General features: G+C 35.4%; 1 protein-coding gene across 3 annotated transcripts in view; it reads left to right on the top strand.

Annotated features, from left to right (window-relative positions):
- Window positions 1–14,678, top strand: part of LOC117794158 (kinesin-associated protein 3) — a 76,764-nt gene that overhangs the window by 9,161 nt on the left and 52,925 nt on the right. For all 3 annotated transcript variants that reach the window (XM_034634669.1, XM_034634668.1, XM_034634670.1), the window contains exons 2-4: window positions 8,576–8,693; window positions 10,431–10,596; window positions 10,646–10,939. In XM_034634669.1, coding sequence (XP_034490560.1) covers window positions 8,576–8,693; window positions 10,431–10,596; window positions 10,646–10,939 — 578 coding nt within the window. The remainder of the gene's footprint in view (window positions 1–8,575; window positions 8,694–10,430; window positions 10,597–10,645; window positions 10,940–14,678) is intronic.

Here is a 14,678-nt window from a genome sequence, read left to right as displayed (position 1 = left end):
GTAAAATTATTCTGCTCGTATTTCATTTTCTTCTATGTCGTTTATCATTGTCTCATGCAATGATTGCTTAATTGTTTTTTTTTATTTAATTCATTCATTATTCTATTTTTATTAACTTGAGTTTTTTCGTACGGTTCCTTTTCGAAATATTCGCCTGCCAACAGCGATTCATGTGCTTTTAAAATTTGATGTTGTGCTTAGAATAGCTCCAACTGTTCTTGAACCTTTGTCGCCCAATTACGACTAGGCTGCTCGTCTTTGTCCAATTCCGCTTCCCAGCGTTTTAGCTGGGCATATATTGCAGACTGACTTGCCCCTAATGCGTTCAGCTGGTCCCGTGTATAAACCATTAATAATAATTTTCTTTTAAATAAACCAAACCCAAAATAATATATATATATATATTTTTTTTTTTTTCAAATATTTTTGACTTTCAAATTTCTTTAGCTCTCGAATAAGATTTTCTTTTGCTTCGCCAGTGGTAATTGCAATTAATGTATGCAATTCCTTATTCCTTTGGATCCTTTTCCTGGCTCGTTTCCTTGGCTGCTTTTGTGCTTCTGACCTCTTTTCAAATTTTTTCTTCAAATTTTTTAATTTTTTTTTGTTTTTTTTTTTTAACGCCCAGATGTTTTAGGAATCTGGGTGTTTTTTGTTGTTTTGCTGCTCTCCGTGTTTTCAGCTACAATTCCCAGATGTTATAAGGATCTGGTTGCTGCTTGTTCTAGTGATTGCTTATAACCACTTGTAACCGCTTGCTTGTGTTCTCTGTAGTTACGCCGAAACAAACTCAGAGATGGAGCTTCAGATTTTTGTTGCAGGATACCCACGTCGCCTTCTTCAGTGATCGTTGTCAGGTTTCCGCGCCGCCTTTTTTGTTTCTTTTTTTTTTTCCGCCGTTGTGGTTTACTTTTTTTCGCTTGCTCGTGCTCTCTGTGGTTATGCCGAACCGAACTCAGAGGTGGAGCTTCAGATTTTTGTTGCAGAACTCCCACATCGCCTTCTTTAGCGATCGTTGCCAGGTTCCAGCGCCGCCTTTTTGCTTTTCCGTCGTTGTGGTTTACTTATTACCACTTTACCGCTTGCTCGTGTTCTCTGTGGTTACGTCGAATCGTATTCAGAGTTGAAGCCGTAGATTTTTGGGGACAGGATTCCCACGCCGCCTTTTTTCAGCTCTGAATCCTACGACGCTCTTTTCCCGCGTCGCTCAGTGCTGATTCCTTCGCAGATCTGTCTTCTGCGCCGCTTGTTGTTGCTCTGCTGCCTTTCGTACAGTCCCACGCTGTAGTCGCATGTTGTTCGCCGGAGAATTATGTTTGTTTGTTTTTTATTTTCCTAGCTGCGCCACGATGTACGACAGGTGCTATCTATGGACTTGTTTTCTGTGATACCGATTAAAGTATCAACTGGAAGTGGCAGTCACTAAGCAAAATTGCTCGAATGACCATTGCATTCAAATCTGTACTTGAACTTTATCTCGATGTTAGTCACAACGTCAGAACTAGTATGTAAGCACGCTTACCAATCCCTAAGTAAAAGACACACGCTTTTGCTTAAGAACTGTATCGTTTATTCGGTTTGTATGAGGTTTTATAGGATATCTTATGTACTAATTATACAGAGTTCAATATAGTGTTGACAATATTCTTGGCTTACTTCTTCTCATCGTATCTATGTGATCTTATGTATTATTAGAATATAGTTGACATGGTGTTAAAGTATGTTTGACTCTTTCCAACTTATTTTTCTATGTTATTTAATCTATTATTTAAAATGGGTTAACCATAAAGTTAACGTGTACTTGGCTCCTTTTTACCCATTGTATAGATTATTGTTGTTATAATAATTGACTCCTTTCTTTGCATTCTTGTGTTACATGATCTTACGTATGTTACTAGCGTGTATTTCTTATATATTTTGAGCATACATGTTCACACATTGGTCTATTATTTCTGAGCGCCAGGATTGCGACCCATGTGGTAATCCTACATTGTAGTGACCCTTTCAAGTGGTATGTGTCCCAAATCTGTCCTGCATCCCGAGGGCTGTTCAAACCGTATTATCATTTATGAACACATCCTGACCAAATTTGGTTAAAATCGGTCTACTATATCATTTAGCTGCAATAGAGACGCTCAATCGAAAACTAAGTCTTAGTATGTAAATTTTTTTTGTTTTTTGAGATATTTTAATTAAACTGATAGAATATGCATTTAACTTGGCTTTGTCCATCCTGAATGAAGTTCAGAATGAAGCTGTCATAAGACCGATTGGTGGAAAATCAAGTTTAAGTATGAAAAAGTTGTTTGTTTTTTGAAATATCTTATCCAAACTAATAGACTATGCATTTAAGTTGTTTTTTTACATTCTGACCAAATTTGGTTTGTTTTGGTCCCATGTATCATATAATTGCCATAGGAACAATTGGTCGAAAATCAACTTTTATCACTGCGGACGGCAGTTCGCGTTAGTGACGAAATCAGCACGAAGGGTGCGAAATGCGACTAACTATATATACAGCTAAGTTGGAAAATTTGCCACGACTGTCCGATCAGATCAGTTATATATTGATCGAAAGGTTAAGTCCTAACTTACAAAAAAACTTTTTCTAATTCACCTGGGTCGTGTGATACGGGGGTGTAAGTGGGAGGGGAAAAATTTGTATGATCGCAGCTTGTGGAGCCGTTGGGGCTTTTTGGTAAAATTATTTATTTTTTAAAAATTCTTATCAACTTTGTTTTTACGACTTTTTCAATTTCCTGCTAGTTTAGTGGGAAAACGCTAAATCCCGCTAAAATTGACACCTCAACAGTTTCCAAACCATAGAAGCTACAAATATGTTCTATATATCATTGGAAAGGTGTGTTTGAGGGCTTTTAATCGTACCTTATTTTTATTCTAAAATATTCAGGTAACATTTTACAGGTGATATAATGTTTTTAAGCTTACATTTTGGCGATTTCTGACAAAACGGCTCTAACGATTTCTGTTAAATTTTATTATGTTGTAATACGTAAAATTTCGCGAAAATTGGCATTCGGCACTGCGCAAAAAGTAATTTTTATGTACAAAGAAGCTCACCCCTTTTCCTCACAGTACACAATGCCAATTTTCGCTTTTTTTTATTAATTTATATTTTTTTTTCGACCGATTGTTCCAATGGCAGCTATATGATATATTCAACCGATTTTAACCAAATCTGGTCAGAACGTATAATACCAAACCAAATACATAATCTGTCTGTTTGGTTAAACAAAAAACTTTTTCATAACTTTTTTCATGAATCTGATCAAGAATATATATACTTTGGGGGTCTGCCACGCCTCCTTCTGCCTGTTACATACATTCTGTCATTTTAATGGACACAGGGTAAACAAAGGCTCGAGTAATTAGCTTTCTTAATTTGAAATTGTTTTAAAAATATTGTTTTACTATAAGCAAATCTTTGTATGCGAATAACATCATGAAAATCAGCTTCAAAATGCCACCTTTAGCTTTAGCTGCATTTCTGCGCTTGGTTTTCTTGGTTTTTTTTTATAGGCGAGTACTCAGAAAGAGTTTGTCAGACGCTAACGAAAAATGCTCAATAATATGCCAAGGCCTAGAAAAAGAAAGTGGAATGGTAATTCAGTTGCGTTAATTGTGCGCTCTGTGTAAATTTTTAAAACGCACAGCTGATAAAAATATATTGAGGACGCATAGGGAGTGAAAAATGTAGGATATTCAAGGAAGATCAATATTCAGAGACCAAAAAAAATGTGTGGAATATTTTATTTTATTATTAAAAATTAACTATTTTTATAATTTGGGCCCACAGATTGTATCAGTTGTATCTTATGTTAGATTATAGCAATTTCGTCCTCGTTGAACAACTTCAACATCTTTGCTTGTTTTCAAAAGAATAGCGGCCATTTATTTCATGGGCTGTAAAGAGATGGAATATTTCTATGTTTTTACTGGCAGACGAGTGAAAATCAGTTGATACACGTACACTGTTGGAAACCGACAAACCCCCGGATCTGGATACTCTGTCTTTTAGTTCTGAGGAGTGGTCAGCAAAATCGATTGTGAACTTTTTTTTTCTAATCTTAACACCTTGTTTTAAAATGGAGTTGACACCTTGCGAACAGAATTTTTGTTGTCCAGCGTACTCTGCAATCACAATAGCAAAACGCATGACTAACAAAAGCAAAAACAACGCAAACAAGTGTGGAAAACAACAACAAAATGCAAAATATAGTCAAATCTTAAGCAGAGCTCCAAAAATATGCTCAACCAAATTTTTCTGTGCTTTCTGCTCACTAAAAGGACAAAAAAAACTCAGCGGACGCACTCAATCTCTGAGCAGAACACTTATTTTTGTTTCTCTTGTGTTTTTGTTTTTTTGCTGTTCGCAAGAGAGACACACGAACAGTGCTGTCAACTTTTTCTACCAACAAAAATACTTTACTCTTTGCCCATTCCAAATGGGCAAAAAAGGGAATAATATGTTTGACAGAATGTATGTAACAGGCAGAAGTATACATATTCTTGATCAGGATAAACAGCCGAATTGATCTAGCTATGTTCTGTCCGACCTCACAGACTTTAAGACCTAGGAACTCAAACTTTGTATATAGGTTAAAAAATTAAGTATGAGTTAAAAAACCTTTTTTGTTCCTTGAGATATCTTGAGCAAATTGATAGAATATGCATTTATACTGGTCCCGTAGGCTTCAGAGTGCCTGGGCACGGGGTATCACACTGCGAGCCGGCAATAGACAAGCAAAGCAAGCAGGGGTATTAAAATCTTTTGTCATTTCGAAAGGATTGTTACGATAGCGCCGACTTATGGTAAAAAGATGATAGTCTTGCCAAAACTCGTGGAGATATTTGCAAATATCAATAATAATAATAATAAAGCTGCTAGTTTTTTATACTTTTATGTAACCGTTGGAAGCATTGAAAAAAGTCGAAAATAGCCAAATACATTTCTTAACTAGTCGGCCGGTGCTACAGTCGAGCATACTCGACTGTAGGAGACCCCGTACTTACTATCCCAAAAGCAGCCACTTCTAAAAATTAAATAATATTTAAGATAAACTTAAATTCTTATATATAAGCCTACATGAATGTAAATCCTTAACTGAGATTAAATTATAAGTACCTGTTCAACATGCAAAATGTTGTAATAAATATACTAACCAAAACTTAATTCATATAGTAACATAATTAAAGCTCAAAATTTAATTAAATAATATATTTGAATCAAATAAAGTTACCAGATAAATTTATTAGAAACATAAATTTTCATAGTAAATTTATAAAACATTAAATTTACATAAAAATTTAACATAACATTTATATAAATGTCAATATAAAATAATTTAAATAAAATGATTAAACATGTATTCAATATAATATTTATATCGACATATTATATTGAATACATGCTTAATCATTTTATTTAAATTATTCATTCAATTCAATTATTCATGAATAATAAATTTTAAAAAAATTTTGAAATTTAATAATTTTAAAAAAATTAAGAAATAGCAAAAAAATCAGCTGAAAATAAGTTGTCCCCGGCGGGAATCAAACCCGCAACAAAACTCCAAAAAATTTTAAATGACAGAGGCTTAACATTTTGAGCCACACTTGCAATATTTTCTTTTATTACTCAATTACCAACGAACATTGTCTGACTTTCCGCCTCTTAGCACACTACGCCACAAAAGCCTATCAAATCAAACAGTAAAATTTAATATTTGAATATCTTCCCTATTTACTGTCTGATCGGAATGAACTTTTCAGCAAACATCTAAAACACTTACCGCTTCGTCTTACCAAAATCTGGAATCTCAAACTTTTAGATTGTTCTTATAATTTGGATGTGAAATTTCTAAGTCGATTTTTAGGCGGTAAAGGGGGCGTGGCCAAATTCTATAACAAACTTTATCTGCTTGCAATATAATGGAGCCTAAATACCAAGTTTGGTGTCTCTAGCTTTTAAATTGCTCTTATAATATGGATATCAAAATATCTAAGTCGATTTTTAGGCGGTAAAGGGGCGTGGCCAAATTCTAAAACAAACTTTATCTGCATGCAATATAGAGGAATCTACATACCAAGTTTGGTGTCTCTAGCTTTTAAATTGCTCTTATAATATGGATATCAAAATTTCTTAGTTGATTTTTGGGCGGTAAAGGAGGCGTGTCCAAATTTTGAAGCAAACTTGATCTGCTTGCAAGATACAGGAACCTACATACGAAGTTTGGTGTCTGTAGCTCTTATCGTCTCTGAGATCTAGGTGTCCATACAGACGTCAGGACAGACGGACATTGTCATATCGACTCGGCTATTGATGCTGATCAAGAATATATATACCTTATGGGGTCTGCCACGCCCCCTTCTGCCTGTTATGCACATATTCTTTAAAACAAACCTAATAGACCCCTGTACTTTTTTTAAGCACGGGGTCTAAAAAGCCAGAATTCCCTCTTCCCGCCATTCCCAAACTCTAAACGAAATCACAAAGAGAGCGACAATATCTCTCGGTGGTTGAGCAACGAGCGCGTTGCGAAAGAACGAACTTGGAGTGTCTTTTTGATTCTCTTTTCAATCGTGCCCGCGGATGACAGGTCTTTTGTTTACAGTTCGCAAAAAGGGACCACTTCTTGCGAGCTCTGATCTTAAGTTTAATTTAAGAAAATATAAAAAATAATAAATTATGAACATTATGCAAATAATTTTTTTGCTTTGTCCCATCTGAGATTTGAAGCATTTGATTTGACTTTGTAGCGTGCCGTGGCCAAATACAATAATGTATATCAGCAATCTTAATGCAAAAATATAATACATCTCACAATTTTTGCTGCCTTAAAAAAAAAAAAACATTTTTATTGGTGTAATTCATGGCTAATGTTCTTTTTATCGTTTACTGTTCGCACTTAGCGAAATGAAAGTGAGACACAATTAGAATTGCTTGCTTTAACGTTATCTTGCGTTAAATTTTCGTGAGAAATAAAGAAATCTTATTGTTTCTCTTTAAAAAAAATCGTTCGTATTTATTGATGGTTGAATTAGAACTAAAACAATTATGTCTTATAATTATCCACTTAACCTACGCTCTGCCGGCGTCGCTGTTTATGCTGCCGCTGCTGTCGTCTTGGGCTGCCATTTTTCGTTGTTACCGCTGCTGTTGTTAGGGCTGCGTTCCTTAACAGTTGGGTTTGGTCGGGTGTCGTCTTGCATCTGTTGGTCCCACGGTCGCTGACCTAAAGAGTGCGCACTCGCGCACGTGGCTTCGTCTCTGTACCCTCTGCCGTTCGCACCTGCAGAACGTTGCTGAGCGAGGGTGTCCAGTTGCATCCGCCGGTCCCACGGTGGGCTGCTGATAACGTTTGGTCAGCGCTCGCGGCTTCTTGCGCAACCTGTGCCCGCGTGATTTGGTAGTTGCTTAAGTTGTTGTTTTGGTTTGGCCGCTGTTTGTTGTTGCTGTCTCGTCAGCCTTATTGTTGTTATTGTTTGGCGGCCATGTTGTTGTTTTGACAAGGTTGCCTATGTAATCGTATTGTTGTTGTTTTGTTGGGACTTTGACATGCAGGGTGTTAACTTATGGGTTAAACTACATATATTCTTCAGTGTAATCTCCTCTGAGCTTAATACATTTTTTCCAGCGATTTTAAAATTCGATTACCCTGAAGTGTTTTTCTGGAAGGCCCTCAAAATACTCATTTACTGCAAATATCACTTTGTCATTTGATGAAAACGGGTCCCCACGTAGGAATTTTTTTATGTTTGGGAACAAGAGGTAGTCAGAGAGTGCCAAATCTGGTGAAAAGGGTGGATGTGCCAACAATTCATAACGTAAGTCACACAATTTTCCCATTGCCAAAGCACCTTTGTGGGCCGGAGCATTGTCTTGAAGATAGAGGATTTTCTTCTTCGCTAAGCCAGATCTTTTTTTTTTTTTGGATCATCGTCAAAAAACAATATTCCCTTCGCATCCCAGAAGACTGAAGCTATAACTTTCTTCGATGATTTTGACCACCTTGGTTGCTTCAGAGCCGAAACATCTTCAGTCCACTCTGAGGGTTGTCGCATTGCTCGATCATAGTGGTATACCCAAGTTTCATCCATAGTAACAAATCGACGCACAAATCCGGTTTGATTCTTTAGGATAAGATCAAAACACTGTTGGGACAACTTGTAAAAACAACATAAAAATAATATATGTACATTTAACATACATCAATGATGATACTTCACCATTTTTCACAAAAAAATGGGATGCCGACAACTGACTTTAGTAGACATTTTGTAAAGTAAATGAAAAATTATTGGTTGCTAACAATTTACTTTTTGCGTTGGCATCCGGCACAAAAATAGAGCGTGTTAATTCAACACACAAATGACATTTTTAATAAAACTGCTTCGGCTTTTGTCAAGAGGTACAGCGGGGTGCCGTCAAACGGTCAGTGTTGGCATCCGGCCAGTTACCATGTGATTGTTTTAGGAGGGACTTCCTTTAATAAAATTTAAAACTGTTAACTTGTAATTGATTCTACAGATATATATATCCAATCTTTTGCAGACGTTGGAAGGGCGGTTGTATTGAACCACATCCCACGGATAAAGCCTTGATTGTTAACTACCAGTTGGAAGCGACCGTGTTTGGAGAGCCCAACAATCCGATGATTGAGGAAAAAAAGGTTAGATCCGTGCGTCAAAAGAAAAAATTTGAATACCCGTTAATAAAACAAAATAAAATCACGGTGGACGGCAGTCCGCGCTAGTGACGAAAACATCACGAAGGATGAGATTCGCGACTGGCAATATATACAGCACGTATGGTAAATCAATGTGAAAGTAAAAATCTTTGCGACAACAATTTGGAGCCACAAAAATGTGAAGCTCCACTGTGGACACCAGTGTCATATGCCGTCGCAAATTCTTCGTGACCGAGGCTCTCGCAATTTTAATACAAATTGTTTGAGCAGCTGTTCCAGTTAAATTAGCTGAAATGATTTCAATCGAATTGTGACACGCACATTAGAGTGGGTCAATTACCGTATTATGATATCAAATTTTGTGTATCATGATACCTGAGCATGTATCATTATAAAAGACTGCTACTTTGTGCTACTTTTTTGCTCCCTTCATATATTTTTATCAAACTACATGAAATGCTTATCGAAATTTTTCTTTGTTATCAATATGCAACTGCAGCAACAGTTTTTCAATTCCAGATTTTTTAAATCTGGATTTTTTTTCTTACTTTTTTTAGAGTTGCGTCGACATTTTACTCAAGAATGCCAAAAGCAATATTCAAAAGCTTTACTTTACTTCAAGGAAAATAAAAATAATTTTTTTTACATAGCTGCATTAATTACGCGTCGTTTAAGATAAAATTCATTTAAATCTATGGAGAGACGGCGATATAATAATATTTTATATCTAGGGATGTTCTAGTCGATTTTAAAGACTTTCTTGTGGAGCGGCATGACCTTAAGTATAAAATTTTTTTGTGTTTTTTGAGATATCTTAACCAATCTCCGGAATATCAATTTGTTGTTTTCTTACACATTACCAAATACACAACCTGCGAGATTGGATGATATATCTTAAGAAACAGCAGAAGTTTTCATATGGTCATATGGTCAAAATGTGTAAGTAAAGAGCACATTGACATTCTGTGTGATTGGTAAAGATATCTCCAAAAACACAAAAAAATTCTTAGTAAAGGTTATGTCGCTCCACAAGGAAGTCATCAAAATCGACGAAACATCCCTAGATATAAAATATAAAGTCATATCTTAAACGACGCGTAAATAATGCACCTATGTAAATAAAATAAAAAAGAACATGTAATAAATTTTTTTCCACTTCTCCTAGAATTTTAAACAAAAAAAGCTAAACAAAAAATCAACATTTTCTAAATTTGAAAATTTATGTCTCTTAAACTACTGGTTTAAATCTTAGACTTGTATGAATGAATTAGAGACATATTCATTAGCTTTCAGAAAAAGTAATATCGGTTTTGGCATTCTCGAGTAATGATGACAAATGTGGGCGCATCTTTGAAAAAAGGTACGTAAAAAAGCCGGATTTTTAAAAAATTCGAAGAAAAAATCTCACTATAGAAAAAAAAAGAAATGTTTTTCGTCATATAAGGCCCCATATCTTTATAAAAAAAAAGTGGCTTTGGTTCGTGTAATAGCCAAAAAGTTTATATTTGTTGCTTAGTGTTATTGCTGTGTCTTACAATTTTGATAAGAACTTAGTGGTTAATTTGTGTAACGGGTATATCATAGTCGGGGTCCCGACTATTGGCTTTTCCGCTTTTTTCATTGTCTATTGCAGAATAAAAATCTTACGAAATATATAAGTATACAATTATAAAAATACAAACTATAACTTTTTTTAATTAAAAAATTTCTATTTTATAGCATTGCCAGAAAATCATACGTCTGCGCTCTCTAAACGCCCAGACAGATTCCGCATGTCTGGCCCGCGAAGTGGTGGATAAATGTGATCTTATACATAAGTCACAGTTAAACGACGTTGAACAAATAATATTTTATTTAAAGACTCGTAAAGATAATTCAAGTAATGGTGAGTGCGATAAATCCTATTGCTACCAATATTAATTTTCCATATGTAGATTCTACCGACAAAACGTATACAAATAGTCTAAGATCGGCGGCAGTGTCCAATTCACAATTGCGGTCTTCTGCCCGAAAACACACTAATGTGACGGTGATGTCCAGTAGCAACTTGGGGTCGGGATGTAGTGGAGTCACAACACTGGCATCGCCAACAGCAGATGTATGCATTAGTAACCTTAACGATTATGTGGACCTCTTGTACGAGGATCTGGCCGAGCGAGTACGTGGCTCAGCCATGATATTGCATATTGCGCGCAATGCCGACAATCTCGAGGAAATGGAAAATAACGGTAATTAGTTAATGAGCATGTGGGTAATAAACAATATAGTGTCCTTAAGTCTTTTTCTGGAAAAGGTTAACCTTTTCGACAATTCGAAAAAAAATTAAATTAATGTTTCTAATTTTAACAATTTACATATAAACCTGTCTCCAGCAAAATAAAAAGTGTGACCAAGCAGCTAATTTTAAAAAATATTTACTAGGACATGCATGGATTTGACCATGCACCTAAAACGTGCATGGTCACTCTGACACATCAGCTTTGCTTGTAAACAGCGTCAAATTTGAAGCTCAACTAAAATTTAAAATGAAAGCAAATGAACTCTGACGATGAAGTGATTGTGTTGGTGGCGCCAATTATTATTAATTTATTTCTCCAGCAACACTTTTCCGTGCACTTTTCACAGATATATTATGAAAATGATTCTTATTTGTGATTTTCCAAAGACATGGTCGTGCTTCCACTGCTTTTATTACAGCTATCTTTTCCTCGTGCCGATAATGTAAATCACGTTTTTTTCTTTTCCGTACAGCAACATGTGTCACCATGATTGACATATGAGTCGATTAGGATTAAATGCCAAGTATATTTTCCTAATACACTCGTAAGCTGTTTTTTTAGTCCACACATGCTATCGATATGCCAATTATCGATATGGATTTGTGCATTTCGTTCAAGTTGCTGGATACACACGAAACAAAAAAGAAAACTAAAAATTCCTGCCAAAGGTTTTTTATTTGAGGTCTGACAGGAATTTTTATTTTTTGGCCAGGTGGATACTATGCTTAAATCGGAAAAAAAAACCTCTTTAAGCATAATATCTACCAGGAACGAAAATAAAAATTCCTGTTTTTTCATATGAAGTTTGACAGGATTTTTTATTTTTAGGCCTAGTGGATACTATGATTAAATCAGTGATGGGCACGTTTATCGAATCGGTATCGATAGCTCACACAGACACGAGCTGACGAATGCCAAATGCGGGGTCGGTTGCTGCTGAGAACCTACGATTTAAGTCAGTGCACAACTTGCCTTCAAAGAGAGCATAGTCTGGTCGCTCTATGTCTCAAGTTGACATTGCAACACACTGAGAAAAAAAGACTATGTTTTGTACAGAAATTCTGTTGGAAATTTGTATCACCATTTCGGACAGATGGGTGGACTACGCTGTATCACAGAAGCGTTTATTTATGTGTTTTTTACGTAATGACGTTTTTACAATTGGATCTGAAATAAAATAAAAAGATTGATGGAAAAGTTAGATATTTATATTTCAGCCATTACTTCATCAATATTTACCTTGGATTCGCAACATTTAATACGAATTAAATTTTCGAACTGTTTATCGGTCAATCTGTTTCGCAGCTTATTTTTTATAAGCGCTAATGTTGAAAATGCTGCCTCACATAAATAGGGTGATCCGTGCATAGAATACAGCTTGTAAATTTCATTTTTAATTTTGGGATAGTCTGAGTCGCTGACGTTTTTTCCAAAAATCAAGTCCAGACTCAAGTGGCAAATTTAGATTAGTTTGCATTTTTTCCAATTCATCTTTAATATCTTGACTCTAATCTGTAATTTTACATTTTAGTCGATTGTTGTGCAGTTAGAACTCCCAATCTTACCAAAATCATGAAATCTGATTTCATAGCCGTTAATTAAAGAATCAAATACTGTACTGTATTCAGTCAATTTATTGAAGTTTTGAAACTCACAAAGTATCTCGTTTGTTTTTGCCATGTTTGAGAAATCATTTACATTTAATTGATGAACTAAAATTTTAATTTTTCGGCCAAACTCTTCAATTGTTGCGATTAAATCAAAAATGCGTTTATTTTTTCCTTGCAGTAAAAGATTTAGCTGATTGAGAAACAGACTTATATCGCAAAAAAGAACTAAATCTAACAAAAAGTCTGGACTTTTTAAGTGGACAACGATTTGTTCCGATTTTCCATCCTGCTCCAAAAATGTGACAACTTCTCTTCTTAAATCGAAAAGTCGTTGCAAGCATTTCCCACGGCTTAGTCAGCGAACTTCAGTATACATGACTAAAACATCTGCTCAGCTTCTACTTCTTTCAAAAATGCATTTAATTTCCTATGGCTTAGCGCATTATGGCCCCCTTTTATTCTATTAATTATTTGGATAGAGATCTTAATAGCGTTGGAAATATTAAGACATTTTGAAAAAGGGCTTGCTGTCGTATGATGCAGGGAAAGGTTGGCACATCAATTCCACTTTTTTAGGCAATGTCTAATAAGACCTTCATTTTTGCCTGTCATAACGCCGGCACCATCTGTACAGATGGAACTCAATTTATGTTTATCCGTAATATAAAAAACTTTTTCAACCAAAGCATCATAGAAATTTTTCCCTCTTGCATTTCCATGCATCGCAACTACAGCAAGAAGTTCGTTTCTTACAGAAAAATTTGAGTCATCGGCTTGCACACAGATAATAAGTTGATTTAAATCATTAATATCTGTGCTCTCATCTAAACATAAAGAAAAATACTTGCAGCTTCTTATTCTTTCAAGAGTTTTGTAATAAATGTATAATACAATATCCTCTGTTCTGCCAGATATTGTTCGCCTGGACAATGGAATAGAACTAAAAATTTGTAAAAGCTTGGCGCCTTCTTCTCCAAAACATTGCAAAACCTCTTGGCTTAAGTCTCTGAAAAAGATTCCATCCATAAAGGGTCTGTACTGTTTTGCCAACGCTAAAGAGACAACATATGACGCCTTTTTGAATTGAAAGTCGGTAATATGGTTGTTGTCATTTTCTTTATTGTTGATGTCGTTTTTGGACCCAAGAGAATCAGAAATAATTTTTTTCAAAAATGTGTTTTTTTAAGTCCAAAATTAAATTTTACCTTTCATAATTTTTGATACTTTCGTAGCTCTGATGGCAACTCATATAATGCCTCTTGAGACAGAACTCGGGATATCGTGCAAGTGTTCGGTTGCATACCAAGCATTCTGCTTTTCCAAAGAAATTTTCGCTAAATAAATAATTATATTCCAAATATATTTATTCTGCCATTGCTCTCAGTGTAAAAATAGTTGGTGCGCGTACAACCTCCTCGTTCAAGGTTTTTGCTGCGACTGATTTCGTTCTGTTGGTTGCGCTCGGTCTTGCGTGTGTATTGGTCAATCGAATAGCTGATTTGCACACGTGCGAGGCTGTGCCCATCACTGGATTAAATCGAAAAAAAAGCCTCTTCAAGCATAGTACAGGCCCGAAAATAAAAATTTCTGTCAAACTTCATATAAAAAAAACTTTGAAGGAATTTTTAGTTTTCGTTTCGTGTGTATCCAGCAACTTGAACGAAATCCACAGATTCATATCGATAATTTGCATAGCGATAGCATGTGTAAACTGAAAAAAGAACTGATGAGTGTATCAGGAAAATATACTTGGCATTCAATCCTAATCGACTCATATGTCAATCATGGTGACACAAGTTGCTGTGCCGAAAACAAAAAAAAACGCGATTTACATTTTCAGCACGAGGAAAATATAGCTTAATTAAAAGCAGGGGAGGCATGACCATGTCTTTGGCGAATCACAAATATTAATCATTTTGATAATATATTTGTGAAAAGTGCATGGAAGTGTTGCTGGAGAAATAAATTGATTATAATTGGCGCCACCAAGACAGTCACTTTATCGTCAGAGTTCATTTGCTTTCTTTATGCCCTGAGACCATTGAAAATTGTCTAAAAAGGGTATAATGTGTTTGGCA

The sequence above is a fragment of the Drosophila innubila genome, chromosome X (genome assembly GCF_004354385.1).
Source record: "Drosophila innubila isolate TH190305 chromosome X, UK_Dinn_1.0, whole genome shotgun sequence".
NCBI classification, from domain to species: domain Eukaryota; kingdom Metazoa; phylum Arthropoda; class Insecta; order Diptera; family Drosophilidae; genus Drosophila; species Drosophila innubila.
The sequence above is the reverse complement of the archived record's forward strand: the minus strand, read 5'-3'. Positions and strand labels throughout refer to the sequence as shown.